This window comes from Malaya genurostris, chromosome 2, assembly GCF_030247185.1.
Source record: "Malaya genurostris strain Urasoe2022 chromosome 2, Malgen_1.1, whole genome shotgun sequence".
NCBI lineage: Eukaryota > Metazoa > Arthropoda > Insecta > Diptera > Culicidae > Malaya > Malaya genurostris.
In genome coordinates this window covers 141,389,471-141,416,752 of record NC_080571.1, presented here as the reverse complement: position 1 = coordinate 141,416,752, position 27,282 = coordinate 141,389,471, and the positions used below count along the sequence as shown (strand labels likewise).

Below are 27,282 nucleotides of genomic sequence, written 5' to 3'. Positions count from 1 at the left end.
GGTGAAAGTCGACAGCATAAGATTTCTGAGAGTACCTTGTAGCCGGCGTTCAGCAGAGTTATCGCGCGGTTATTGCAGCAATCCAGCTTATCGCCCTTTTTGTAGATGGGACACACGATTTCTTCCATAAAAGCTTCCGGTAAAAGCTCGTCCTCCCAGATCTTGGTAACGACCCAGTGCAGTGCTTTCACTAGTTCATTACCACCGTGTTTTAGTAGCTCGCTTGGTAGTTGGTCAACCTCAGCGGCCTTATTATTTTTCAACCAGCTCACCACCTCCTCCACTTCTTGGATGTCTGGGACCGGCAGTCTATCGTCCCTCGCACGCGTTCCCAAGTTCGTTACTGCGCCGCCTTTTTCGTATTCCGTCACATAGCCATTGAGGTGCTCGTCGAAATACTCCCGCCACCTCTTGATCACCTCACAGTAGTTCGTGAGAAGATCCCCGTTGGTGTCCTTGCACATATCGGCCGGTGGCACATGGCCTCTGCGCGAACGGTTCACCATCTCGTAGAACTTCCTTGTGTCATTAGCATGAAAGAGCTGTTCCATCGCTTCGCGATCTCGGTCTTCCTGTTGGCTCTTTTTTCTACGGAATACCGAGTTTAGTCTGTTCCGCACCTGTCTGTATCGCTCCTCGTTTGCTCTTGTCCGGTGTTGCAGCTTGCTCGCCCAAGCTGCATTCTTCTCGGCCACTAATTGCTCACATTCGTCGTCGACCCAGTCGTTCCTTACGTTCGGATCCGCCGTACCTAGCGTTGCTGATGCAGTGCTACCTATGGCAGAACAGATGTCTCTCCAGTCATCTTCAAGAGTAGATGCACCTAGCTGCTCTTCCGTTGGTAGTGCCACTGCGAACTGCTGCGCGTAATCTTGAGCTACACCAGCATCCTGGAGCCACGCGATGTTCGGCTTCGACGTTTGATAGCCACCGTCGAAAGTTTTGAGCGCATGCATACAGCAACCAAGTAGTGGTCCGAATCTATATTCGCATTGCGGTAGGTGCGAACATTGTTGATGTCCGAGAAAAATTTTCCGTCGATCAAAACGTGGTCGATTTGGTTTTCGGTCTGTTGGTTAGGTCTCCCGTTAGCTTTGTTACAATCTGTAATTGAAAAATTGGCCTTTAATTCTCAACTTATACATCCTAGCGTTGATCGGCTGCCACCCAATCACTCGCTGACGCATCTTGTCCAGCAGCCAGTTCCCAGCTCGTTCGTTGTGCCACAGCTTTGGTAGAAGGTAGCCGCTCGATGTCCACTTTTCTACACCTTCTGTTCCATCCAACAAAGCTCCTGCAGCGCTACAACATCGAAGCTGCGAGGATTTAGTTCGTCGTATCCTGTCGTAGCCTGCGAAACCTAGCGACTTGCAGTTCCATGTTCCAAGTTTCCAATCGTAGTCCTTATTTCGTCGCGTGGGTTATGCCGATTGTTCCTGGTCGTATTCTCTCCTGTATTATTCGTAATAGATGTTTTACAGGCGGCTTATTAGGCCTACGCCAACCCCCTGTCTCGCTGAAGGATCATCGTGCTTGCTCTGTTTTATGTCCCAACTAGCACTAGGACGATCCCGTTGGTGGGGTTGCCACCTTGGATTTAGCTGGACGGGATGCAGCATTTCATACTCAGCCGCTGGATACCAGAAGAGACGCTGTTTGAAGCCGCTTCTAACATGGAGTATATACGCTTCGACATCCTCTAAAGAGGACCCCCTTCCCTGTCAGCATACGACCAAGGTCCCACCGGGGTTGGTTACCCGATCTTTCCTATGGTTGCTCGTACCCCAGCCGGCACCGCGGGGAGGTAGGGATAAGAGTTACAGGACAAGAGGCTAAGAGCCACACTGGGGCCTGAATTACGCATTGTCCAGTCGTTTACCAACATTATGTTTCTAACACCGAATCTGTTTCGGCCAAAATGAAACATAAAGAAAGCATAATAATACCCTGCCATAAAAAAGCTCCAAAAGCTTCATGCATTACACGCACACAATGAACCACCAACCTAGCAACGAAACGAAATGTCAAATAAAGTAAACAGTTTAATTGAAGTGAAGTGTGGTGTTGTGTTGAAAGGAATTAAATTCCTTAAATTCTACAGGTAAGAAATCTGAAATAGGTCCATAAATATTCCGAAACGGTAGATTAAGTAGACGGAAAAGTTATTAATACTTTTATTTACTTTGGTGTAAACGTATGTGGACATCGCTTCCGGGACGTAACTAAAACGGAGATGTTTTGAAGAAACCTTTGGATACCGACAGTGAGAGTTTTACTCCAACAACAGGTAAGTGTTTGAACAGAATCTAGTAGAATTATTTGATTTTCAGGAGCAACCGGACCTGGAGGAAAAATGGTCACGAGAAATGCAGTGCTACAGTGACCCAGCGATTATTAGCAAGTCTCTATGTAAATAGTGTTGGATGTAAACACTATAGATCAGGGTAAATATTTAGTAACTTGGTACTTAGACAAACTAAACTACCAAAAAAAATCTTTTGAAACTAAATAAGTTTTATGCAAAACAATATACATGCACACAAAACATGTGTAAAGAAGAGAATGAAAAAAAAATATCACAGAAAAAAAATCACGAGCATGCAAAAGAAAAAAAAAATATACATGCCGAAAAAAAAAGGCGAGTGGGTAATGTCAGAGACATAACTGGAAGTCGTGAATACGAAAACAACTGACATGTTTCTACTACTTCCGAATATCAAATAGTTGATCAATTGTATGAAATTGTATGTAGAATTTGAAACGATGCACCTTAACTAAAGTACAGATTAGTTACATTTAACATTCTGAAACACAAATATTATGAAATAACCAGTATAGTTCTTTATAATAAAATAATGGTGGCTCTGAAAAGAACCTTTTATGAAAGCGTTTGTGATGGAGAGTGATGAGTTGAATTCGAATTCCGATGGATGCCGCTGACTTCCGTCATCTAATTCCAGGCTGAACTGTGCGATACTGATATTGTTGGTGTAGGTGTAGCGTTTACAACCGATTATAATATTCCATTAAAGAAAACATTAATTCACTAGGTTGATCAATGATACAATAGGCCAAATTTATTGAACGAAACTATCAATATGCTATAGGGATTCGTTTCTAGCATTCAGAAGGGTCAAATTGCGTAATTCTCTACGACATTAAACTCTGGAACATTTTTCGCAAAAACAAAAAAGGCTTCACTTGATCTCGATTACTGTGAATTTCACACAGTGAAAAGTGCACAAATCTAACCAAGCTGTTCTAGGTTTGCACTAAACTGAGGATATTTACCTTCGATTTGCGAACAACAAATCCTAATAGTTCTTTAGAAAACTTTTGAGCCATTAGAACGGCTGATTTTGTGTAATGCTCTCCACCGTTATTTTTTCATCAGTGCAAATGACTGGCAGCTGTGACGTAATCGCTCTTGTCGGAATGTCGATTATTTTGTTTCGGATTTGCATGATTTATTGAAAGAAACTATCAACATGCTGTAGGGATTCGTTTCTATCATTCAGAAGGACCAAATTGAGGAACTCACTACGATATTCACAACTTTTCGAAACATTTTTCTCGAACGATTTGTTGTACAGCAACAGATATTTTGTTCTCTTCCTCAGAACGCGTACTGATTGGCTGGTGTTGACATAGGTCAAATGAGACAGTTTTTTCAATAGTGTACTATTGAAATACTTCAATGCTTTTGCTATACACTTTTAATGGGTAGAGATCTCAAGTGCGATAACGATCGGTTTCTTAGTTCGGATACTGAGATGGATTACTAATTGAACTGCTGGTGGAAAGAGCCAACAGTATTACCTTTTTCGAGCAGATATTGCCATCCATAACTTACGCGATGCGTAAACATAAGCCGGCCATCGTTAAAAAGGCGGCTTTTTAACATTATCACTACTATTCCTATATCTTCACTTTTATTGCTGTCTTTGTAATGCTAACTTCATTTCAACTATTACTACAAGCTTAACTTACTTAATATTCAACTTCAATCTTTGTACAAAATTTATCTAAACCAATTTCCTCTTGCTCCACTGGGTGTTTTCTGCGCTTTTGCTTCACTGGATATCTTCTTCGCTTCCATTGCTTGATAATAATGATCGTCGTCGTTCATTCCTGTTGCAAGGTACCGTCGATCTGCTTCACTCGGCGTATGGGCTTATTCTCTCTTATCAGTTGTACACGTGATGTCCAGACGATATGATGAAATAAATCGGTCCTGATCGTCCAGTCTTCTTTATGTGATCGTCAAGTTGACTGGATTATGACGCTGCAACAAAAATAGAAGGCTTTTTAAACTATAAATGCCAGAAAAAACAACACTTAACTGGGTTGGAGGCATCCGGCCTCCACGGGTCCCATAAAGGACGATGGTCGTTGGCATCAAGTAACTGAGCGTCCTTGTGCTTTGAGGTATGTGACATCACTATATTGGTGGTAGCTTGGTCGACCAGACTTCCTTCAATAGATCGTTGTAGAGTCAAACTGCCTTCCATCTGGTCTGTTGCCATGTGTAACAACAACCATAGGTCTTCGAAAAGATAGCTGATGCGTAGATGGCTTGTGGTTGTGGGTGAAAGTCGACGTCATTATCGCGCAGCATTATGGAGGATGAAAAATTCAGAAACTTGTTGCAAATTCATTAAATTACAAAGACTTACACAAATGGGAGGCCTTATGACCTCCCGCCGTTGCGCAGTTATACACACTGCGATTGTTGGAAAGATACTACTTTCTTTCATGTGGTTCAGTGGCTTATCCACTGTCGGATTTTGAAAGGTTTCAAACAGGCAGTACGCAGATGTTGGAAATTCCGCGCCGAAATTTGCCATCTTTAGTCCTAACGGTGACTACTCTTATGTTGCCGTCCTCGCCCTAAAAAACTTGAACCACGCGTCCAAATCTCCATTTCAGTGGCGGGAGATTGTCCTCCTTCAGCAAGACCATGGTTCCCACAGAAACATTATTTCGTTGTTGAGTCCATTGGGTACGAGGTTGCAGTCCAGATAGGTATTCCGATTGCCACTGCTTCCAAATTCGACTGACGTATTCCTGTGTTTGCTGCCATCGATCTAATCGGTTGGATGGTACGCCTTCGAGACTCGGCTCTGGAATAGCAACTAGCGGTCGGTGCACCAGAAAGTGGCCCGGAGTTAGTACTTCCAGGTCGTTGGGGTCTGAGTTAAGTTGCGTGAGTGGACGTGAGTTGAGGCAGTTTTCAATTTGGGTGAGTAACGTATGAAATTCATCTTGGTATAAAATAACATTTCCGATTGTACTAAGTAGATGTTTCTTCATTGATTTGACGGCTGCCTCCCAGAGTCCACCAAAATTGGGGGATCTAGGAGGAATAAATTTAAATGTAATTCCTTCCATCGAACAACTACGAGTTACTAGTTCTTGATGTTGTTGAGAGGCAAATAATTTAGCAAGTTCATCCAACTCTCGTTTGGCCGCTTTGAAATTAGTCGCATTATCACATTCAATCATGCTAGGTTTCCCTCGCCTTGCCACGAACCGTTTCAATGCAGCGATAAAGGAGCTCGATGATAAATTTGCAACACTCGTGTACAGCTTTTGTAACGAGACATACGAAGATAGCAACAAAGCATTTTACTGAAGTAGCTCGGCGCGCTGGACGGTAGTAAAATGGTCCGCAATAATCTAAACCCGTGCAGAGAAATGGAAATGCCGGTGTCACCCGTTTTGGTGGAAGTTCGCCCATTATTTGTTGCAGAATTTTGGGTTTGACACGAAAACAACTAACGCATGACTGAACCACTTGAGCTAGATTTCGTATGCGAAGCGGCCAGAATTTTTCACGAATGCTGGATATCAGCAACTGAGGGCCAGCGTGCAAGAGCTTTCGGTGATAATGTTCTACTAGAAGTTCGGTAAACGGGTGCTTATCTGGCAGGATGATGTGATGTCGCTGATCGTAAGTAACTGGAGTATGGCGTAACCGGTCACCGACACGCAATACACCATCTGACAGCACTGGAGTTAGTGTTTTTAAACGAGAATTTTGTTTAACCTGTCCATTGCGAGATATTTCCATAAGATCCTCAGCGAACCTTTCCTGTTGAACCAGTTTAACCAGATAATGGGTGGTCTGTTTTAACTCCAACACCGAAAGAAATCCTGTTTCCCTGCTCGATTGATTGCGAATATTTGAGTTGAAACTGAATCTGTGGATCCAGGCGACGACACGTATTAATTTATTAAATGATGAATACAGCAGAAATAGGTCATCAGGTGGGTGTATCCTAACTGGTAATGAGATGGTACGTTCCTCTAACTGTTCAGAGGATAGAGCATCTGCAGAAGTTCGTACTAATGTTGGCCAAAATCGAGATGGTTGTGACAACCAAGGTGGTCCACGCCACCATAGTGAGAAATCATGTAATTGTTGCGGAGACATCCCTCTTGAGATGACATCAGCTGGATTTTCCGTACCCGGAACGTGCGCCCAGATGCCATTGATTGTGATTCTTTGGATCTCAGAAGTTCTATTTGCTACGAACGTTCTCCAACTCGATGGACAAGCAGCGAGCCAGGCTAGGACGATGTCGATACAACCCATCGAGGAATTTTCATTAACGAAAGAGCTTGCAGATCATTGCGAAATTCCAACCATTTGCGCTGACGGGAATCACTAAGCGAGTCATCCCAGTTACTACCTTCTCGCCAAAGTTCTTGCATAAACAGTTTGACTTGAACGACCACAGGACCAACTTGTCCCAACGGGTCGAAAAGACGTGCGATATCCGATAAAACCACTCGTTTAGTAATTGGTAGCTGGTTGCTGTGTTTCAGAGCTTCAAACAGAAACATATCTGTCGTTGTATCCCACTGCAGTCCTAGTGTTTTTATGGGTGCTACTGGTAAGTGGAAATCGAAGACTGTCCGTTCGTCTCTAAGTAAGGCGGAATGACCTCGAGAATTGCGGGATCATTTGAGGCCCATTTACGGAGTTGAAAACCTGCAGATTGCATTACTTGTGTTAACTGTTCGTAAAGTTCATGACCTTCTTCTACGCTATCGACACCAGTGAGCATGTCGTCCATGTAGAAGTCACGTCTAATGGCATTTGCTGCAGCGGGAAAACCTTCCGAGCTAATTTCTGCTAGTTTTTGAAGGGTCTTTGTCGCAAGATAAGGTGCTGATGAGGTACCGTAAGTAACGGTTGTGAGCTGGTAGCTGCGAATAGGTTGCATAGGGGAGTCTCTCCATAAAATTCGCTGCAGTGGTTGATCAGCATCACAAACGAGAATTTGACGGTACATCTTCTCAATGTCAGAGATGATAGCAAATTGAGACAGACGAAATCTTAATACAATTGCGAACAGGTCATCTTGCACGAGTGGACCCACCAACAGTGAGTCATTTAAAGACACTCCTGTGTCCGTAGCGCATGAAGCATCGAAGACAACGCGAAGTTTCGTGGTGATACTATCTGGTCGAACGACGCAATGATGAGGTAAATAATAGGTTGGGGAATTCAATTCAGCTTCAGCAGAGTCATCAATCAGTTTCATGTGTCCGAGATAGGCGTACTCGTTGATGAAGGCTGAATAGGCTTCTTTTAGATGAGAGTTTGAGTTGAGACGTCATTCGAGAGAGAGAAAACGATGAGTAGCAATTTCCTTGGAGTTACCTAATCTTGAAATCATCGAGTTTCGCTTTGGCAATGCTACGACGAATCGGTCGGAAGGATCCCATGTAGTGGTTTTAGCGAAATGTTCCTCACACGCGGACTCCTCTACTGATAGATTGCTCTTTATTTGGCAAGATTCAATCTCCCAAAAACGAGATAATGGTTCTTCTATGGACGATGTTGCACAAATATGCGCAAGGTTAACAGTCGATGATAAAGCAGCTAGGCAAGCTCTTCCCGATACCACCCATCCTAGAGCGGTGTTCTGCAACACTGGTTTGTTCGGGTAGGTTTTTATTTGCCCTTCCCGCAAAATATCATAAAAGCTCTCCACTCCGAATATCAGGTCAATAGGACCGCGCTGATTGAATGAAGGATCGGCCAGTACGATTTCTGAAGGCCAATCAATTTGAACTCCATCAACTGTTTGAGAAGGTAGTTCCGTTGTAATCCTGGAAAGAACGTGGAATTTCCAACATGCTTCAAAATCAGTACTATGAGACTGAAGGCGAACGGTGGTTGAATTTTTCGACGCCGTAAAGCAGTGTCCAATGCCGCTGATTGGAACAAACTCTCTCACACGTTTCCGGTTAAGTTTCTGAATAAGTTGCTCCGATACGAAATTCAATTGAGATCCAGAGCCAAGAAGAGCGCGAGCCCATAGAAAACTTCCACAAGAATCAAACACCTTTACAAGAGCCGTTGAAAGTAACACTGTCGAAGGGACCTTTTCACGTTCGATTTCAGAAGGCAACGATAGGTAGTTGGTAGATAGAGCGGAGACTGTCGGGGCTTGGTTCTCAGCAGACTGTACTGGACTGCGTGTTTGAGAAGCAGGTGATAGCTTCATGGAAGCTGTAGAAGAGGATGAAGGTTGTGAGCATACCGCAGGTGGTTTGTTAACTGAAGATTGGTTCGATTGACTATTCGACATGTTGGTTCGTTGATGTAGCATAGTATGGTGTTTCTGGTTACACACTCGACAAGTTTTACTTGAACAATTCTTCACTACATGCGTTGGCGAAAGGCAATTTATACACAGTGCATTCTTTTTAACAGCATCAAAACGCTGGGTTGCGGTCACTTTTCGAAACGTTTCACAGTTAAATGGTGAATGAACGGTAAGTTTGCAGAACGGACAGGACTTCTGAGGAGGCGAGATTGCAGATAAAGTTGAGTTCAACCTATTAAATGTATTACGAGTAGTCGAAGCAGTCGAACGATGAGCATTAACCGAACGAATTTTAGTGGTTGCTACGGACTGAAGAATACGGCCGTGGCCCCGTAAAAATTCTGCCAGTTCATCATACGTGGGAACGTCTGTTGATTTGAGATAAGTTTCCCAATGACGAATTGTTGAAGGATCGAGACGAGAACTCAACATAAACATGACCAATTAGCTACAGCTCTCCCTTTCTTCACCAACCTTTTCTAACATCATTAAATTTCTGTCAAATTCATCAACCAGGCGATTCAATGACTCCTGACACTCTTTCTTCATCGGCTCTACCGCAAAAAGTGAATCTTCGTACGATTTAACAATTAAATATTTGTTTTCGTAACGTCTTTGCAGCATCTTCCATGACACGAAATAATTTTCGGAAGTTACATCAATCGCCTCAACTACGCGTTTTGCTTCCTTGGACAATGACGAAATCAAATACGGAAATTTATCTACATTACTGAGTTGCTGAGTGGAATCAATTACTGATTTGAAGGAGTCACGGAAAGTAGGCCATTCTTTGATGGATCCATCAAAAAAGGGAGTTTAATTTCCGGTAGTTTCACTCTTAATTGAGATGGCGGGGCTGTTGGTAATCGCTCAACACGGTTAACATTTATCTGATCTAAGGGACATGTGTTTTTACGCAATTCCAATTGTAGAAACGCTTTTAACTGTAGATATGTCATCTCGAATTCTTCACGAGAATTTGGACTCCGATCATGAAGTATAGAACCATCATTATCAATTTCACCATCCGGGTGGTTTAGTTCTGCTTTATCATCTTCTATCATATCTATCTCAAGCCTTTTTTTATATATCGTTCATTTATACCCGGTTTTAATCTAGTTGCGGTCGTTCACCGGGTTATCTCAAGCCTAATATCCTCATACTGATTAAAAATGGCATCTAACCTGTCCATCCACGTGTCCAATTTATTCCTATCTGACTCTTCTGAGTATTCGCAAATCATTCGATCAATGATTTGTAGTGAATCTGCACAGAAACGCTCCTTTTTTATAAGCTTTTTGAGAGTTTTATCCATCCTGAACGATGTGTTATTTAGAATAATGTGATCGAAAAAGCACGTGCACACTAAATTGCCAAAGTATTAAATATATCTCGCGACAAACTATTTCGTTATGTTATCCTCAAACGCTTGAGGGTTCCTAGTCCTCAAAAAAACATGTAAATTGTACTCAGAGTCTTGCCGTATAACAATGAAAACCCAAGCCACGCCACGCTGCGACGCTCAAACCACGCGCCCAAATCAAGCACAACGCTGCTAACAATAGTGAATGCAGATAAATAGCACAATAGGGCGACGCTCTGCTCATGTCGATATAGCACTGGGAAATCACTGGTCACGATTGTTGTATTTCATCACTTAAGGTGAAATGTAGCGCCATAAAATGCGCCCAAAATTTCATCCGCTTCAGTTGAACGAACCGTCGCGCAAAGCATACCACGAAAAACGGACACATGGAAACAAGAACTTTTTACAATGATTGAGCGCAGTGGGCTTAGCTCTCGTTATATTGGCTTGTAAAAAAGACTGGACGTAATGGATTTTTCAATTCTTCACACTTTGAATATATCCTAATTCAATTGTTATTGTTAGTGATTACTCTTACACTAGAGCTATAAATCATGAGTAATTATGAGTGACTAACATGAGGTTATATGTATATGTATTGACCAACTGAATTGCTGAATGCGAAATGACGAACTGTCTGTTTCCTTTTGTGCGTCTTGTTTCAAGAATAAAAATCCATCTACTACAGGGCCGCTTTCACGTTTCAATGGGTCCGGGCTCAAGCAATATTTGTGTGAGAACCCCCGAGAACAAGTGATGAGAGCAAAAAAGGTCCTGGTTATATCATTTAATTTATTTTTTTGGTCGATTGACCCGGGGCCTGTGTAAAAGCGGCCCTGATCTACTAACACTTGCACTCAAAGCATAGTTTGTGCAACCGGTATGATGAAATATTCACATACACAGCCGAAGAAATTTCAAACCAAGCCAAAGACGCCGACTCATGTGTGTGCAATCATAAAAAGCGGCACATTTTCTCGGACATCACTAGCTTGGGTTGTGAGAACTTAGATTGAAATGAACAAACTTTACAGTACCATAAACTACCATTAACATTAACCAAACAGCCTCTGGCCTCCGGTGCCAGAAATCATCAAATAATAATTTCATAGATTACATTTTTAATACATTCCAATTATAACTAATAGTTCATCATACCATGCAGTTAAAATTATTTAGTGAATCTTTTCTCAAGCACATATTTGGGGATCGAAATTGAATATAAAATTATTTCGTAGTTCTTTATTATTCAATCGATTTTGAAAGCAAAATCAAGCGTTGATTCATTGTATTCATAATAATTGAAAAACCAATGAATTCCAATAAGTTTTCCATGCTGACTGGCTCGAAGCTTACCCTCAATGTTTATCACTTTGTTTGTATATCATGTTAATGAACGATAATACTTGGCTTGTATTCATTTCATTCAGTAGCTTGCTACAATCTAAAATAATACCTGTTATACGATATCACACAGCCAGGCTTTATTGCTTCAGCAACATCAATGCATTGAACTCAACAGAATTGGACATTATTAGCATTATAAATGACAGTTACTTAGAAAATAAACAATTTCTTACAATACCCATTTTATTGTATTCAACTCGTTTCTATTTTAACACAAAACCCAATGCTGCATAAATTCGCGTCATAATTTTATATGTATTTTTGCTCACGATATAATGCCACCGTGCCCACCGTGCATTTCTCACACCACCTCAATACGAAACAGCAGCGCGCAAGCAATAAAAAAAATGCAAAAAAGTTTATGTAAACTTTTTCAATTTTCGGTTGTTTTAGCTAAAATTTTATAATTTTGAGTTGCATTTTCAGATTCTTTGTGAAATTCTGCTACAAACACTACTTTTCAGTTCTAAAATCATCCCCGTGGGACGGAACAGTGACCGTTTATACATTTCAAAAACCAATTACGGCTCGGCAAAGCAAAATTTCAAAATTCTAAGAATACTTAGTTATGATAAATTTGATTTCTAAAACTTAAGTGTTTTTGGTTTTTCGAAAATCGGTCTAGTTTTTGAGTAATTGATCAAAAACGCGATTTTCGCATTCCGCTACATTTCACCTTAAGATAGTTTTTTTTAGTTTAACACTTCAGTTTTTTCACCATTTCTAATAGTTTCGTTTTTGCCTTTCTCATTTAGAAAGGTTATGCAATCACTTGAAAAACCGACTAGTGAAAATTGTCATACACCATTCGACTCAGTTCATCGAGCTGAGCAATGTCTGTGTGTGTGTGTATGTGTGTGTGTATGTGTCAAATAATCTCACTAGGTTTTCTCGGAGATGGCTGAACCGATTTTGACAATCTAGGATTCAAATGAAAGGTCTCGTGGTCCCATACGGAATTCCTGAATTTCCGGAATTATAGGGTAAAGTGTGTTCAATATTGCACACCGTCACTTAAACCGGCGAAGCAAAATACGTGAAAATTTTTCTAAACTTGTCTTAAAACTACACAAATCGATAGTCATTATCAGTAGGCAACTAAACAAACCGATTCCGGCTATCCTGGTTCCCGGTATCCGGTTCCGGCAGTACCAGAAGTAGTGGTCATATATACCAAAATGGATCTCACTCACTTTTCTCAGCGATGGTTTGACCGATTTCCACAAAATTAGATTCAAATGAAAGGTCTAAAGGTCCCATACGGAATTCCTGAATTTCATCCGGATCCGACTTCCGGTTCCGGAATTTTAGGGTAAAGTGTGTTCAATATTGTACACCATCACTTAAACCGGCGAAACAAAAAGCGTGAAAATTTTTCTAAACTGGTCTCAAAACTACACAAATCGATAGTCATTATCAGTAGGCAACTAAACAAACCGATTCCGGCTATCCTGGTTCCCGGTATCCGGTTCCGGAAGTACCAGAAATAGTGGTCGTATATACCAAAATGGATCTCACTCACTTTTCTCAGCGATGGTTTGACCGATTTCTACAAACTTAGATTCAAATGAAAGGCCTCGTGATCCCATACGGAATTCCTGAATTTCACCCAGATCCGACTTCCGGTTCCGGAATTATAGGGTAAAGTGTGTTCAATATTGTACACCATCACTTAAACCGGCGAAGCAAAAAACGTGAAAATTTTTCTAAACTGGTCTCAAAACTACACAAATCGATAGTCATTATAAGTAGGCAACTAAACAAACCGATTCCGGCTATCCTGGTTCCCGGTATCCGGTTCCAGAAGCACCAGAAATAGTTGTCATATGTACCAAAATGGATCTCACTCACTTTTCTCAGCGATGGTTTGACCGATTTCCACAAACTTAGATTCAAGTGAAAGGTCTCCCGGTCCCATACGAAATTCCTCAATTTCATCCGGATCCGACTTCCGGTTCCGGAATTATAGGGTAAAGTGTGTTCAATATTGTACACCGTCACTTAAACCGGCGAAGCAAAAAACGTGAAAAATTTTCTAAACTAAGCGGGAAGATGGGTAGAGAGCTAAAGTGCGATAACGATCGGTTTCTTAGCTCGGATACTGAGATGGATTACTAATTGAACTGCTGGTGGAAAGAGCCAACAGTATTACCTTTTCGAGCAGATATTGCCATCCATAACTTACGCAATGCGTAAACATCATGCGTATCTTATTATGAATAATTGTGCAAAAAAAAATATAAATAATATCAAGAAAAAGGCGGATGGGTAATGTCACAGACATAACTGGAGGACGTGAATACGAATAAAACTGACATATTTCTTTCTCACTTCCGGATAGAGATAATTATTCGTATTAGATTGTGTATATTTTGCAACTTTCATTGCTTCGCTTCCAGAATTTTTACGATGCAAGTATACTACAGTACGACTAATTGACGGCAAACATATTCTACCATACAATTAAATAACACCGAACAAATATTATTTTTACGTTTCGTCTTTGACTCATCAGTGCACAGCAGTTCAAATTGAACTGCTTAGTACTAAATTCGGCAGTTCAATTTGAACCGCTAAGCAGACGTAAAGTTTCTGCTACTTACAGAACACTTTTTGTTTTGCAACGAAGTGCAATGTCTTTTCTGACGTGCCGAACGAAAACGTGTTTTCGACTATTTCTGGCCGATGCAGGTATGGTCATTTAGGGGTTAGCCAAATTTTGTGCTAGGGCACATAACCGTTTTTATTATTTTTACGTTTCGTCTTTGACTCATCAGTGCACAGCAGTTCAAATTGAACTGCTTAGTGCTAAATTCGGCTGTTCAATTTGAACCGCTAAGCAGACGTAAAGTTTCTGCTACTTACAGAACACTTTTTGTTTTGCATCGAAGTGTTCTGTAAGTAGCAGAAACTTTACGTCTGCTTAGCGATTCAAATTGAACTGCCGAATTTAGCACTAAGCAGTTCAATTTGAACTGCTGTGCACTGATGAGTCAAAGACGAAACGTAAAAATAATAAAAACGGTTATGTGCCCTAGCACAAAATTTGGCTAACCCCTAAATGACCACACCTGCATCGGCCAGAAATAGTCGAAACCACGTTTTCGTTCGGCACGTCAGAAAAGACATTGCACTTCGTTGCAAAACAAAAAGTGTTCTGTAAGTAGCAGAAACTTTACGTCTGCTTAGCGGTTCAAATTGTACTGCCGAATTTAGCACTAAGCAGTTCAATTTGAACTGCTGTGCACTGATGAGTCAAAGACGAAACGTAAAAATAATAAAAACGGTTATGTGCCCTAGCACAAAATTTGGCTAACCCCTAAATGACCGAACAAATAGTTTTGTAGATTTAGATACTAGTAGAAATACTCAAAATCCTTTGGAAATATTTGAGTGGTTCTAAAAAATCGCTTGGCGTAATTTGTCCAATGTTTATAATTGTTAAACGCTCCGAATTCAGCTGCAAATTTTCGCTCTGAATTCAGCTGCAAATTTTCTGAATCTAGATCAAAAATCCAGGTCATAAATATAGTTCTAGAAGTAAGGAACTGAAATTATTTTTAGAATTATCCAAATTGCGTTATAGGTAGAACTAAATTCTGAACTTGAATTCCAAGTCTTAATATAAGAACTAAATTCAGTTCCAGCATCTAATTCTAGAAATCATGTCCACAATTTAGTTCCAACATGTAGGTTCTGAATTCTGGAAATGAATGCTGAGACTGAATTGATGTATTAAATTCTGAAATTTAATTCAGGAATTAAAGTTTTGAATTCAGTTTTTAAATGAATGTTCGGCGTTCAGACCTAATATTTAGTTTCAGAATCCAGATCTAAAATTCATATCTTGAATTTTGTTCATGAATTCTGAAAAATCCTAAATCATATCTCTGGATTCGAATCCCTGAATAAGGAACTGAATTGGAAACCATTTTCAAAATCCTGATTCAGTTTCAGAGTCATAGTTTTAAATTCTGAATCTTTGATCTGGAACGGAATCTAGGGTTGTTCGAGCCATTGATGTGGAACAAGGCAACCAAAATTTCTAATTATCGACATTTTCAATTAATCGTCACAGTTTTGAATCCGCAAATGCACGAGAGTCTGCGAACCCAGAATATAGACTCTATTTGTTGTGATTTGAATTTGTTTTGTAGCCGACGAAATTACATTAACAGCCCAAATGTATTTTTTTACAAGGTGAAATGCATTTACGCAAGGAGTGTAGGACTCTCCACAGGACTACCCAACTGTTGATTGGAACTACCCACTAAAACACCTTGGATCTCCAACCCTACCTCCCCGGCACCACCGCTAGGTATTACTTCGGGGTGGAAGGCTATTGGTACTCACAGCACCCTCCCCAGAATTATGCAGAATGGGGATCAGCATCCTGCTCTCGAGGGATCGACCAGTTGGATGACGACGTCGGTCCAGTGATGCCGGCTGGAGGGTAACTTCCGGTTCACTGGCGCCTCGACGACCCAAAACCGATGCTACGTCGCGGAACTACTCGACTAGTCTCCGCCAAAAGATCTAGTCTACACCGACGGAGGGTTCCCCGACGAGGGAAGTCCTCCCGAACCGACGCTTTCGATGCAAAACAAAAAGTGTTCTGTAAGTAGCAGAAACTTTACGTCTGCTTAGCGGTTCAAATTGTACTGCCGAATTTAGCACTAAGCAGTTCAATTTGAACTGCTGTGCACTGATGAGTCAAAGACGAAACGTAAAAATAATAAAAACGGTTATGTGCCCTAGCACAAAATTTGGCTAACCCCTAAATGACCGAACAAATAGTTTTGTAGATTTAGATACTAGTAGAAATACTCAAAATCCTTTGGAAATATTTGAGTGGTTCTAAAAAATCGCTTGGCGTAATTTGTCCAATGTTTATAATTGTTAAACGCTCCGAATTCAGCTGCAAATTTTCGCTCTGAATTCAGCTGCAAATTTTCTGAATCTAGATCAAAAATCCAGGTCATAAATATAGTTCTAGAAGTAAGGAACTGAAATTATTTTTAGAATTATCCAAATTGCGTTATAGGTAGAACTAAATTCTGAACTTGAATTCCAAGTCTTAATATAAGAACTAAATTCAGTTCCAGCATCTAATTCTAGAAATCATGTCCACAATTTAGTTCCAACATGTAGGTTCTGAATTCTGGAAATGAATGCTGAGACTGAATTGATGTATTAAATTCTGAAATTTAATTCAGGAATTAAAGTTTTGAATTCAGTTTTTAAATGAATGTTCGGCGTTCAGACCTAATATTTAGTTTCAGAATCCAGATCTAAAATTCATATCTTGAATTTTGTTCATGAATTCTGAAAAATCCTAAATCATATCTCTGGATTCGAACCCCTGAATAAGGAACTGAATTGGAAACCATTTTCAAAATCCTGATTCAGTTTCAGAGTCATAGTTTTAAATTCTGAATCTTTGATCTGGAACGGAATCTGGGGTTGTTCGAGCCATTGATGTGGAACAAGGCAACCAAAATTTCTAATTATCGACATTTTCAATTAATCGTCACAGTTTTGAATCCGCAAATGCACGAGAGTCTGCGAACCCAGAATATAGACTCTATTTGTTGTGATTTGAATTTGTTTTGTAGCCGACGAAATTACATTAACAGCCCAAATGTATTTTTTTACAAGGTGAAATGCATTTACGCAAGGAGTGTAGGACTCTCCACAGGACTACCCAACTGTTGATTGGAACTACCCACTAAAACACCTTGGATCTCCAACCCTACCTCCCCGGCACCACCGCTAGGTATTACTTCGGGGTGGAAGGCTATTGGTACTCACAGCACCCTCCCCAGAATTATCCAGAATGGGGATCAGCATCCTGCTCTCGAGGGATCGACCAGTTGGATGACGACGTCGGTCCAGTGATGCCGGCTGGAGGGTAACTTCCGGTTCACTGGCGCCTCGACGACCCAAAACCGATGCTACGTCGCGGAACTACTCGACTAGTCTCCGCCAAAAGATCTAGTCTACACCGACGGAGGGTTCCCCGACGAGGGAAGTCCTCCCGAACCGACGCTTACGGTACGCGTCTACGACCCGACCGAAAGGATGCCTAAGTCGATCCAATGATTCCGGTTGGAGCGTGACTTCCGGTTCACTGGCGCTCAGACGATCCTAGCGGTACCACGCGACGATCTACTCATCTAGTCCCCGACAAGGGATCTAGACTACTCCGACGGAGAGTTCCCCGGCGCAGGAGAATCTCCCGACACCGAGTCACATACACCACACGGGACACCCGATGGAGTGCCGAGGTCGGTCCCGCGATTCCGGTTGGAGCATGGCTTCCGGTTCGCTGGCGCCTCGACGACTCGAATCGGTGTTGTGGCGGCTACTCGACAAGCCCCCGCCGAAGAATCTAGCCTACACCGACGGAGAGTTCCCCGACGAAGAAGGCCCTCCCGAAACCGACGCTTTCGATTCCCGTTAACGCCCGACCGAGAGGATGCCTGGGTCGGTCCAGTGATTCCGGTTGGAGGATAGCTTCCGGTTCACTGGCGCCCTGACGATCCTAGCGGTATTACGCCACGATTTACTCGTCTAGTCCCCGACAAAGGATCCATACTACTCCGACGGAGATTTCCCCGGCGAAGGAAAATCTCTCGACACCGAGTCTCTTACACCACACGGAAAGCCCAAATGTATTTTTTTTACAAGGTGAAATGCATTTACGCACGGAGTGTGGGACTCTTCACAGGACTACCCAACTGTTGATTGGAACTACCCACTAAAACACCTTGGATCTCCAACCCTACCTCCCCGGCATCACCGCTAGGTAATACTTCGGGGTGGAAGGTTATTGGTGCTCACAGCACCCTCCCCAGATTTATGCAGAATGGGGATCAGCATCCTGCTCTCGAGGGATCGACCAGTTGGATGACGAGGTCGGTCCAGTGATGCCGGCTGGAGGGTAACTTCCGGTTCACTGGCGCCTCGACGACCCAAAACTGATGCTACGTCGCGGAACTACTCGACTAGTCTCCGCCAAAAGATCTAGTCTACACCGACGGAGGGTTCCCCGACGAAGGATGTCCTCCCGAACCGACGCTTACGGTACGCGTCTACGACCCGACCGAAAGGATGCCTAAGTCGATCCAATGAGTCCGGTTGGAGCGTGACTTCTGGTTCACTGGCGCTCAGACGATCCTATCGGTACCACGCGACGATCTACTCATCTAGTCCCCGACGAAGGATCTAGACTACTCCGACGGAGAGTTCCCCGGCGCAGGAGAATCTCCCGACACCGAGTCTCTTACACCACACGGGACACCCGATGGAGTGCCGAGGTCGGTCCCGCGATTCCGGTTGGAGCATGGCTTCCGGTTCGCTGGCGCCTCGACGACTCGAATCGGTGTTATGGCGGCTACTCGACTATCCCCCGCCGAAGGATCTAGCCTACACCGACGGAGAGTTCCCCGACGAAGGAGGCCCTCCCGAAACCGACGCTTTCGATTCCTGTCTACGCCCGACCGAGAGGATGCCTGGGTCGGTCCAGTGATTCCGGTTGGAGGATAGCTTCCGGTTCACTGGCGCCCTGACGATCCTAGCGGTATTACACCACGATTTACTCGTCTAGTTCCCGACGAAGGATCTAGACTACTCCGACGGAGATTTCTCCGGCAAAGGAGAATCTCCCGACACCGAGTCTCTTACACCACACGGGACACCCGATGGAGTGCCGAGGTCGGTCCCGCGATTCCGGTTGGAGCATGGCTTCCGGTTCGCTGGCGCCTCGACGACTCGAATCGGTGATGTGGCGGCTACTCGACTAGCCCTCGCCGAAGGATCTAGCCTACACCGACGGAGAGTTCCCCGACGAAGGAGGCCCTCCCGAAACCGACGCCTTCGATACCCGTCAACGCCCGACCGAGAGGATGCCTGGGTCGATCCAGTGATTCCGGTTGGAGGATAGCTTCCGGTTCACTGGCGCCCCGACGATCCTAGCAGTTTTACGTACTACTTGTCTAGTCCCCGACGATGGATCTAGACTACTCCGACGAAGAGCTTCCCGACGAAGAAGGTTCTCTCGGACCGACGTTTATTCGCTGATCCCTCTTGAGCCTGCTACGGTACGCGGCTGACCTGTTGTTGATCCGCACTCCATTTCCGCTGCAATATGCCCGCAATTTGGGATGCCGCGGTCGACACTGCGTTCCAGTTCTTTACGCAGTGGCACATTCTCTGGATCAGGTTTTCCGGTGTGGTGTCCCTGCCGCATGCCTCCAGTAGCTCACTCCTTTGAGTCGCGAAACGGGAACATGCGAACAAGACGTGTTCAGCCGTCTCGATCTCGTCTGGGCAGCCAGGACATACAGGGGATGTCGCGTGGCCGAACCTGTGGAGGTACCATCTGAAGCACCCGTGGCCTGTGAGGAATTGCGTCAGGCCGAAGTTCACTTCTCCGTGAGGTCCATCTAACCAGCTCGAGACACATCAGTCTATGCGTACTCTCCAGCATCTGTGCGTTACGTTCCACATTTAGTACCGACGCCCATATCGGGCTGCCGTACCTGAGGATCGAAACTGCCACTCCTGCCAGTAACCTTCGTTTACTGGAGCGCACAGGCGAGCTGTTGGCCATCAAACGGGAGAGCGCCGCGATCGCTGTTGATGCGCGCTTGCAGGCGTATTCAACGTGCTTGCTGAAACTGAGTTTGTCGTCGAGCATCACACCCAATTGCTTCAGTGATCTCTTGGAGGGGATCACGCAATCTCCGGCATGTACCAGCGCCTCCTGTTCCGATTGGCGGTTGTTTACCACCATCACTTCTGTTTTGTGGTGCGCGAGATGCAGTTTCCTGCTACGCAGCCAGTCCTCCACCAAGCAGATTGAGTGTGATGTACTCAGTTCGACCTCTTCGATGGATTCGCCGTAGACTGTCAGCGTGACGTCGTCCGCGAACCCGACTATCTTGACACCCGGAGAGAGCCTCAACCTCAGTACTCCATCGTACATTATATTCCACAGGATCGGGCCCAAGATAGATCCCTGTGGTACTCCAGCCGTGATTGGAGTGCTACGTGTACCTTCGTCGGTCTCGTAGAGCAATACTCGGTTCTGGAAGTAGCTTTCCAGAATCTTGTACAGCCCTTCCGGTACTCCTAGTCGAAGTAGGGAATCAGCATTGTCTGCCCAGCAAGCACTATTGAACGCGTTCTTGACGTCTAGCGTTACTACCGCGCAGTAGCGGATCCCTCGTCGTTTGCGCTGTATAGCTACCTCCGCCGTGGTTACCACCGCTGTTATGGCGTCCGCCGTCGACCTGCCTCTGCGGAACCCGTACTGTTGACTGGACAGTCCTCCTGCCTCCTCTATGAAGGGGGCTAGCCTGTTGAGGATGATTTTCTCAAGAAGCTTACCCACAGTGTCTATCAGACAGATTGGTCTATACGCCGAAGGATCCCCTGGGGGTTTCCCAGGTTTCGGTAATAGTACCAACCTTTGTTTTTCCAAATGTCTGGGAACATACGCTCGTCCAGACATCTCTCTATGACCTCCCTGAACATGTCCGGTTTTGTCATTATAGCCGCCTTTAGAGCCACGTTCGAGATACCGTCTGGCCCCGGGGCTTTCTTTGTATCGAGCGATCTCGCCGCAGTGAGCAACTCCTCGCTCGTCACCTTTACGACTTCATTCGCTGGTAGCGGAGCTGGCTGCCAGGGGGACGTGTCGTGGTGGGGAAAGAGAACCGTTATGATTTCCTTCAACCTCGCCGGACTACGTTCAGGGGGTGCTAGCGCGCCTCTCGTTTTGGCCATCACCATCCTCCAATTCAAGGGCAGCGCAAAACGTTTCGCGGTCGAAGTTAGCCGCCTTGCACGCTAGAGTTTTGGGAGTATTACTCCTCCTTGTGCTTCTCGCCAATTGGCCGATCGTGTAGCGAATGGCTATATGGTCGCTATGGGTGTAGCCATCATCAACTCTCCAATTAAGATCTCCAGCTAGGCCGGGACTACAGAAAGTCAGGTCGATAAACGACTCGACTCCGTTCCGCTGAAAGGTACTTTTTAGTCCATCATTCGCTAACACGACGTCCAACTTGGCGAGGGCCTCCAGTAACGTCTGTCCTCTCCTATTGGTGAAGCGGCTGCCCCAAGCCGTTGCCCAGGCGTTGAAGTCTCCGGCTATCACCACCGGCTTCCGACCCACCAGGTCTGCGGTCAACATGTCGACCATCCGAGTGAACTGGTCTATTGACCATCTCGGTGGAGCGTAGCAGCTACAATAGTAAACTTAGTTTACCTTAGCTATGGCTACTCCCTCCGCTTGTGTTTTCACCACCTCTTGCACTGGGTACCGACCACTCGTCAAGATCGCCACCGTCTTGGATTCGTCAGACACCCAGTTCCCGTTATCTACCGGTGTGTGATAGGGATCCGAGAGAATCGCGACATCAATGCCCCATTCCGTCACTGACTGGTGCAACAATTGCTGGCCAGCTGCACAGTGATTTAGGTTCAGCTGTACTACTTGCATATTGTTTTACTCCCTCCAATTGTTGAACAAGTAGGTCCGCCCATGACGTAGTTCGTGGCCTTCTTCTTGCTCGCGCATAGCACGCAACGTGGCGTTCTTTCGCATGCATACGCCTTGTGCCCCTCGCCGCCGCAACGCTTGCAGAGGTTGCTCCGGTCTGGGCCGTTGCAGTTCCACGACTTGTGGTCAGGTTCGAAACACCTGAAGCACATGTCGACCGCCGGCGGTTGGTAAGCGGTCACTGGGCATACCGAACATCCGACCTTTAGCCTGCCCACTTTGAGGACCTTATTAGCATCCGTGGCCGATAGCTTAAATGTAGCTATCTGGGTGCCCTGTGGTCCTTTCCTCATGCGGATGGATTCCCGTGAGACATCCACACCTCCTTGCTCCTTGATGGCCATGGCAAGTTCTTCTGCGGTGGCGATTTCATCCAACCGTTTGCACTGGAGTGCAACCTCGTTACGCAGGGCTCTAACTTCGGCCGTATCGCCCAGGACTTGTTGGGCAAGCGCAACAAGCTCCGTTCCGCCCTGAGCTCCCTTTTTAAGCTCGAGCAGCATCTCTCCCGTCTTCGTACGACGGATGCTGCGAACCTCTTTGCCAAGCTCGGCTAGCTTTGCCTCGCTCCGCATGGCCTTGAGCAGATCGGCGTACTTTTCTTTGTCGGCCTTAACCAACAAAGCCTCTCCTTTGTCCCTAGCCCTCCTCACGGGAATGGGCCCAGCATCTTTTTGGACCCTTTTTTTCTAGGCGACCTTCACCCATGGATTCTCGCCGGGTTCGCTTACATAGCTCGGATCCGGGGTTCGAGTGCCGAGGTTTGGGTTGAGCCCCTCGCCACGTTCCTTCGCCCCATCATTTTCGCCATGGTCTTTGCTGTTTTTGCCTTGGGAGTCAGGCGTTTACTTCTTGGAGAATCCCTGGCGCGTTTCCGTCGCTGTTTATTCCGCTCAATCGTGAGCCGGAGCGCATAATCGACCGCCTCCTGTTTTTTGTCGGTATCGTAGGTGAAGGGCTCTGTTTGAGAACACTTCTCCGACTTTCCGCCACCCTCTAGCCGCACTATCAACGCCTCTTGGTCCCTTTTAGCTACGTTCACGGCCTTACGTAGCTTCAGCAGGTTCGCCTTCAGCTCCTTGCTGATGTTGGATTTCTCCTGCGCGAATTCAATAATCGCGTCGAGTTGTTCTATGACCGCTGTCATACTCGGCTTGATTACTTCCTTCCCTTGCTCCTGGGACTCAGGCTGGTTCACTGGTTTGACGTGGACATTGCTGTCACTCGTCTCCTCAGCTACTGCCTCGCTCTCCTCTCTCGCACCCGTTCTGGATGAAGACCTCCTCAAACCCCCTCTTGCGAAAGGGTTTATCTCCCTACTCGACGCCGATGTTGATGGTGTTGTACTCATTTTGTATTGTATGGGTCCCCCTTGTGGCTACCGTCAAACCCAGCCGAAAGTAGTCGCTATCATGATCCCATTGTTACCTATGCGGGTCAGTGAGGCCATGCGAGGGTTGGCTTTACGCTCAGAGCCGGATCAGCGCAAATCAGGAAAAGGGCATCTGAACCTACTTCCACCCAGTCATCCCAACCAGGTGGTTGAAAGTGAGACGGCATGCCATAAGGCCTGCCACAGTTTTATGGGACGGAAGGCAGCTGCGGCATTAGCCTACTCGCCATTTCAAGCCGGTTCCACCCTGCTTTACTGAAGGAGTAGAATACCGCAGCTGTCAGCTCTAGTTTCTCTATATATTCCGATCTACCGTATCGTATCCATGGATGGTGTGGTAGCCAGTATGCCATAGTTAGGACCTCACTGGCGTTAGTCCTAACGTGCCGAGTTGGCACTCCCGCTGGGCTTGTGCACTTTGAGCGGCACACGATCGCTTTAGTAGGACTTGCTTGCGGATACATGCAGCTTTTTGTAGAGGATTAGCAGAGCCCAATGCCAAACCCCACCGCATCCTAGACAAGCTCTACAACTCGCAGTTGCCGGGGGAGGGGTCGTCAAGCCCTTAGACATAGTCCCTGCTGCCCCAAAAGCCCAAATGTATGCAATTATATGTTTGTACATGATTACGATACGAATATCGATATTTAAGCTACTTTTCGCCAAGCTTGTATTCAAGTTTTGTATGCAAGCAGTTATTTTTATAGCCGTTCTCTACCTTTCTGCGATTTCGATTGAAGTGATAAACTTTTTCTCATTATCAATCGAGTTCATCTTATATAAATTAGAAATTAATCTTATGCACTCAAAAGCTTTCCCTTTGATATATCGCTTACTTCTTCAAAACCGTCGACTATGGTAGGGAAATCCGGTATGCCGGAGATTTTTTGGATAGAAAATAGGACACTGCTAGCTATTAATCATTGTTTCAATGCTATACAATTAAAAATACATGGCTATGAACATTCAAATCAATGCATAGAAATATTTCCAATCAAATGGTGACATAATATTAAGGCTGATAGCATGGAGAAAAAATTATGTTGTTGCGTTAAGTATAACAAGAGATATTCACAATCAAAAACTTATCACTCTTCCAGAGGGTAAATTTTGAAAAGGCGCCCCATAGTAAAGTCGTATTCACGACAATATAAATAAATAATATAAATATCTAGTTCTAAGTAGCAGGCCATATCTTATAAATTACAGAGCTAGGTACTAACTTAGAATTAGAACTCGATGTAGTGTAGAAACACTAACATTATTTATACCGAAAGGGAAATATTTACAAATGTTGGGTTGATTGTGAATAGCACAACACGTCTTCTATCTCGGTCTCGGAAAAGAATACCGACTAATCCCGACAGGCAGTCCCACCTGTCCTCAAACCGCGGATTTCTTTCGGAATACGAAAACTTTCCTTATTATTACTTGTTACTGCTAACTCGATTGACTTGTGTTTGCTCGTCATCGACCTTGTGAAGGTCATCCGAGTCTCGTACGGTCATCATTCGAGCATCCCTGATCTTGAACTCTCGCTAAGTTTCTCATTGCTGGTACTCCTCTTCACCGCCTCATTGGCTCGGAGTATCTGTTATTAATAGCTCATCGTTCCGGCTAACGCCAAGAACTCGCTTTGCTTTCTGGTCGAGGGGATAGGCTATACGCGCAATAACAACTAACAAGTAGGGTTGATTTCCCATTCCAGAAGTCCAATTAAACGGAACCAACCACACGTCCCCAGTAAATAAATGTTGTTGTGGGGTACACGTTACATGGTTGGAGGTAGTTTAGGCAACCAGAGCTTGCGCATCATGGTGCATTTGTCTCTACTCACTATGTGCTGGAAAAAACATGAGTTTTCTTTAATTGTTTTCGTACATCCTTAGATGTTTCGTTGCCTCACTAGTGGGTACATAGCTATAAAACAAAATCCAAAAACCTGTTTTAATCCATCTAGTGGTGTAATGATGCCTTTCTCATATCAATCATACTATCATATATAATACTGTGGTATTCTTCAAAATAATTTTCTTCGATTCCTAAGACAATAACCGAAATCGGTTTTTTTGACCGTCTGCTGATAAAAAACTATTAATTGGAGAAGATTTCAGGTCGATTTAGAATACTTTTTACGGTTTTTCGTCCTTTTCAGTGATGGTATACAATTTTTAGCACACTTTATACTATATTTCCGGATCCGGAAGTGTAATCCAGTTGAAATTCATGAATTACGTATGGGACCACAGGACCTTTCATTTGAATCTAAGTTTATGAAAATCGGTCGCACCATCTATGTGAAAAGCTAGAACACATATTTTCATTTTTTTTGCACATTTTACCCCATAACTCCGGAACCGGAGGTCGGATCCAAACAATATTCAGTAATTTTGTATGGGACTAGAAGACCTTTCATTTGAATCCAAGTTTGTGAAAATCGGTTCAGCCATCTCTGAGAAAAGTTAGTGCCTTATTTTCACAAATGTTTGCCCATTTTACCCCATAACTCCGGAACCGGAAGTCGGATTCGAATAATATTCAGGAATTTTGTATGGGATCACAAGACCTTTCATTTGAATCTAAGTTTGTGAAAATCGGTTCAGCCATCTCCGAGAAAAGTTAGTGCAAAAAACTTTACATACACACATACGCGCTCACACACATACACACACACAGACATTTTGCGTACTCGACGAACTGAGTCGAATGGTATATGACACTCGGCCCTCCGGGCCTCGGTTCAAAAGTCGGTTTTCACAGGGATTGCATAACCTTTCTATATGAGAAAGGCAAAAATGTATACATTAAGGAGAAGAGACTGGGTGAACTGGGTATTCTCAAGTGAAAACAAAAGTACCCAAGGGATTCCCTCTAATATTTAGCGTGATCTGAAAATTGCGTAAATACATCAAAAGTCTCTCTCATTCCTGCGTTTCGTAAGTGAGTTTCGGGGACGACAACATTCCCGTCCGTTCGAAAAAAGGCTCTTTCCCGATACGTTGAAATAAGTTTCTCAAAAACAAAGTATGTCTTGCCAATATTACAATCCGCTATCATTAGGAACAATGTGGCCAAATTATATTCAACAATTTTAGTGAGTGACTGCATCGATCCCATTTGAGTATCAAGACGCCTCCAACTTCCGTTCCTTATCTCTAAGGCTTCAGGTACCGAGTAGGGAAAGAGCTTCCATCTTTAGGGCGAACTCTTGCATTCCCGAAACTCTCATCCCCAACCTCGATCAAAGCAGAATGTCTGTTAGAGTTGGCATGCAACTGATTGTCGTCAGACTCGCGGTTACTCTTCCTATCGAAATCTAACCCAGATTTATTTTCGCAGTAACTGGTGTAAACCAGGGAGCACGAATAACATGCATTTCTTCCACAATCTTCATCTGAGTTATTGGAAATTTCTTCCTTGCTTATTGCTGCAATCCCTTGATTGGCTAGGTCAACCACCGCGATGTTTATTTCTAACCCGGCTATTTGGTTTAGCAGTGGCTGTCTAACTCCTAAATCATTATCTACCACCAAATCTCCTTTGGATTAATAAAGCGGTAGCTTACGTTCTTCATGTATATCTACATCTTCTGTATGGGGTAAAGAACGCTCACTTGTTTCTTGATTTAGCACATGACTCTCAAGATATCTGGAAACACGTTTGCCTCGAGATTTTTCTAGCATGAGCTCTATGAAATCAACGAGTATATTTCTCATCCATATTGATTTCCGATCAGAGGTTCGACACCTCTCGACCCGGAGTAAGTAATGTTGGAGTTGAGAAACAATGATTTTATCTACCCGTTGATCTAATTTCATTTTAAAATACCTTACCCGTTCTAGGATACCTGGATATTCCTGATATATTGTCAAATTAATGGAATAATCCCGACGAATCAGTGAATCCTTCAAGAATAACTTTT

At 44.1% G+C, this 27,282-nt stretch overlaps 2 protein-coding genes across 2 annotated transcripts; both read right to left on the bottom strand.

Annotated features, from left to right (window-relative positions):
* Nucleotides 1–4,890: 4,890 nt before the first annotated feature.
* On the bottom strand, nt 4,891–5,505 carry LOC131428870 (uncharacterized). The gene has a single exon (XM_058592929.1). The coding sequence runs from the start codon at nt 5,503–5,505 to the stop codon at nt 4,891–4,893; it is 615 nt and encodes a 204-aa protein (XP_058448912.1).
* Nucleotides 5,506–6,893: 1,388 nt separating this feature from the next.
* LOC131428868 (uncharacterized) lies at nt 6,894–24,868 on the bottom strand. Its single transcript, XM_058592927.1, has 3 exons — nt 24,792–24,868; nt 7,673–8,124; nt 6,894–7,594 (listed from the first exon to the last, which is right to left on the bottom strand). The coding sequence occupies exons 1-3, from the start codon at nt 24,866–24,868 to the stop codon at nt 6,894–6,896; spliced, it is 1,230 nt and encodes a 409-aa protein (XP_058448910.1).
* Between the last annotated feature and the right edge of the window lie 2,414 nt (nt 24,869–27,282).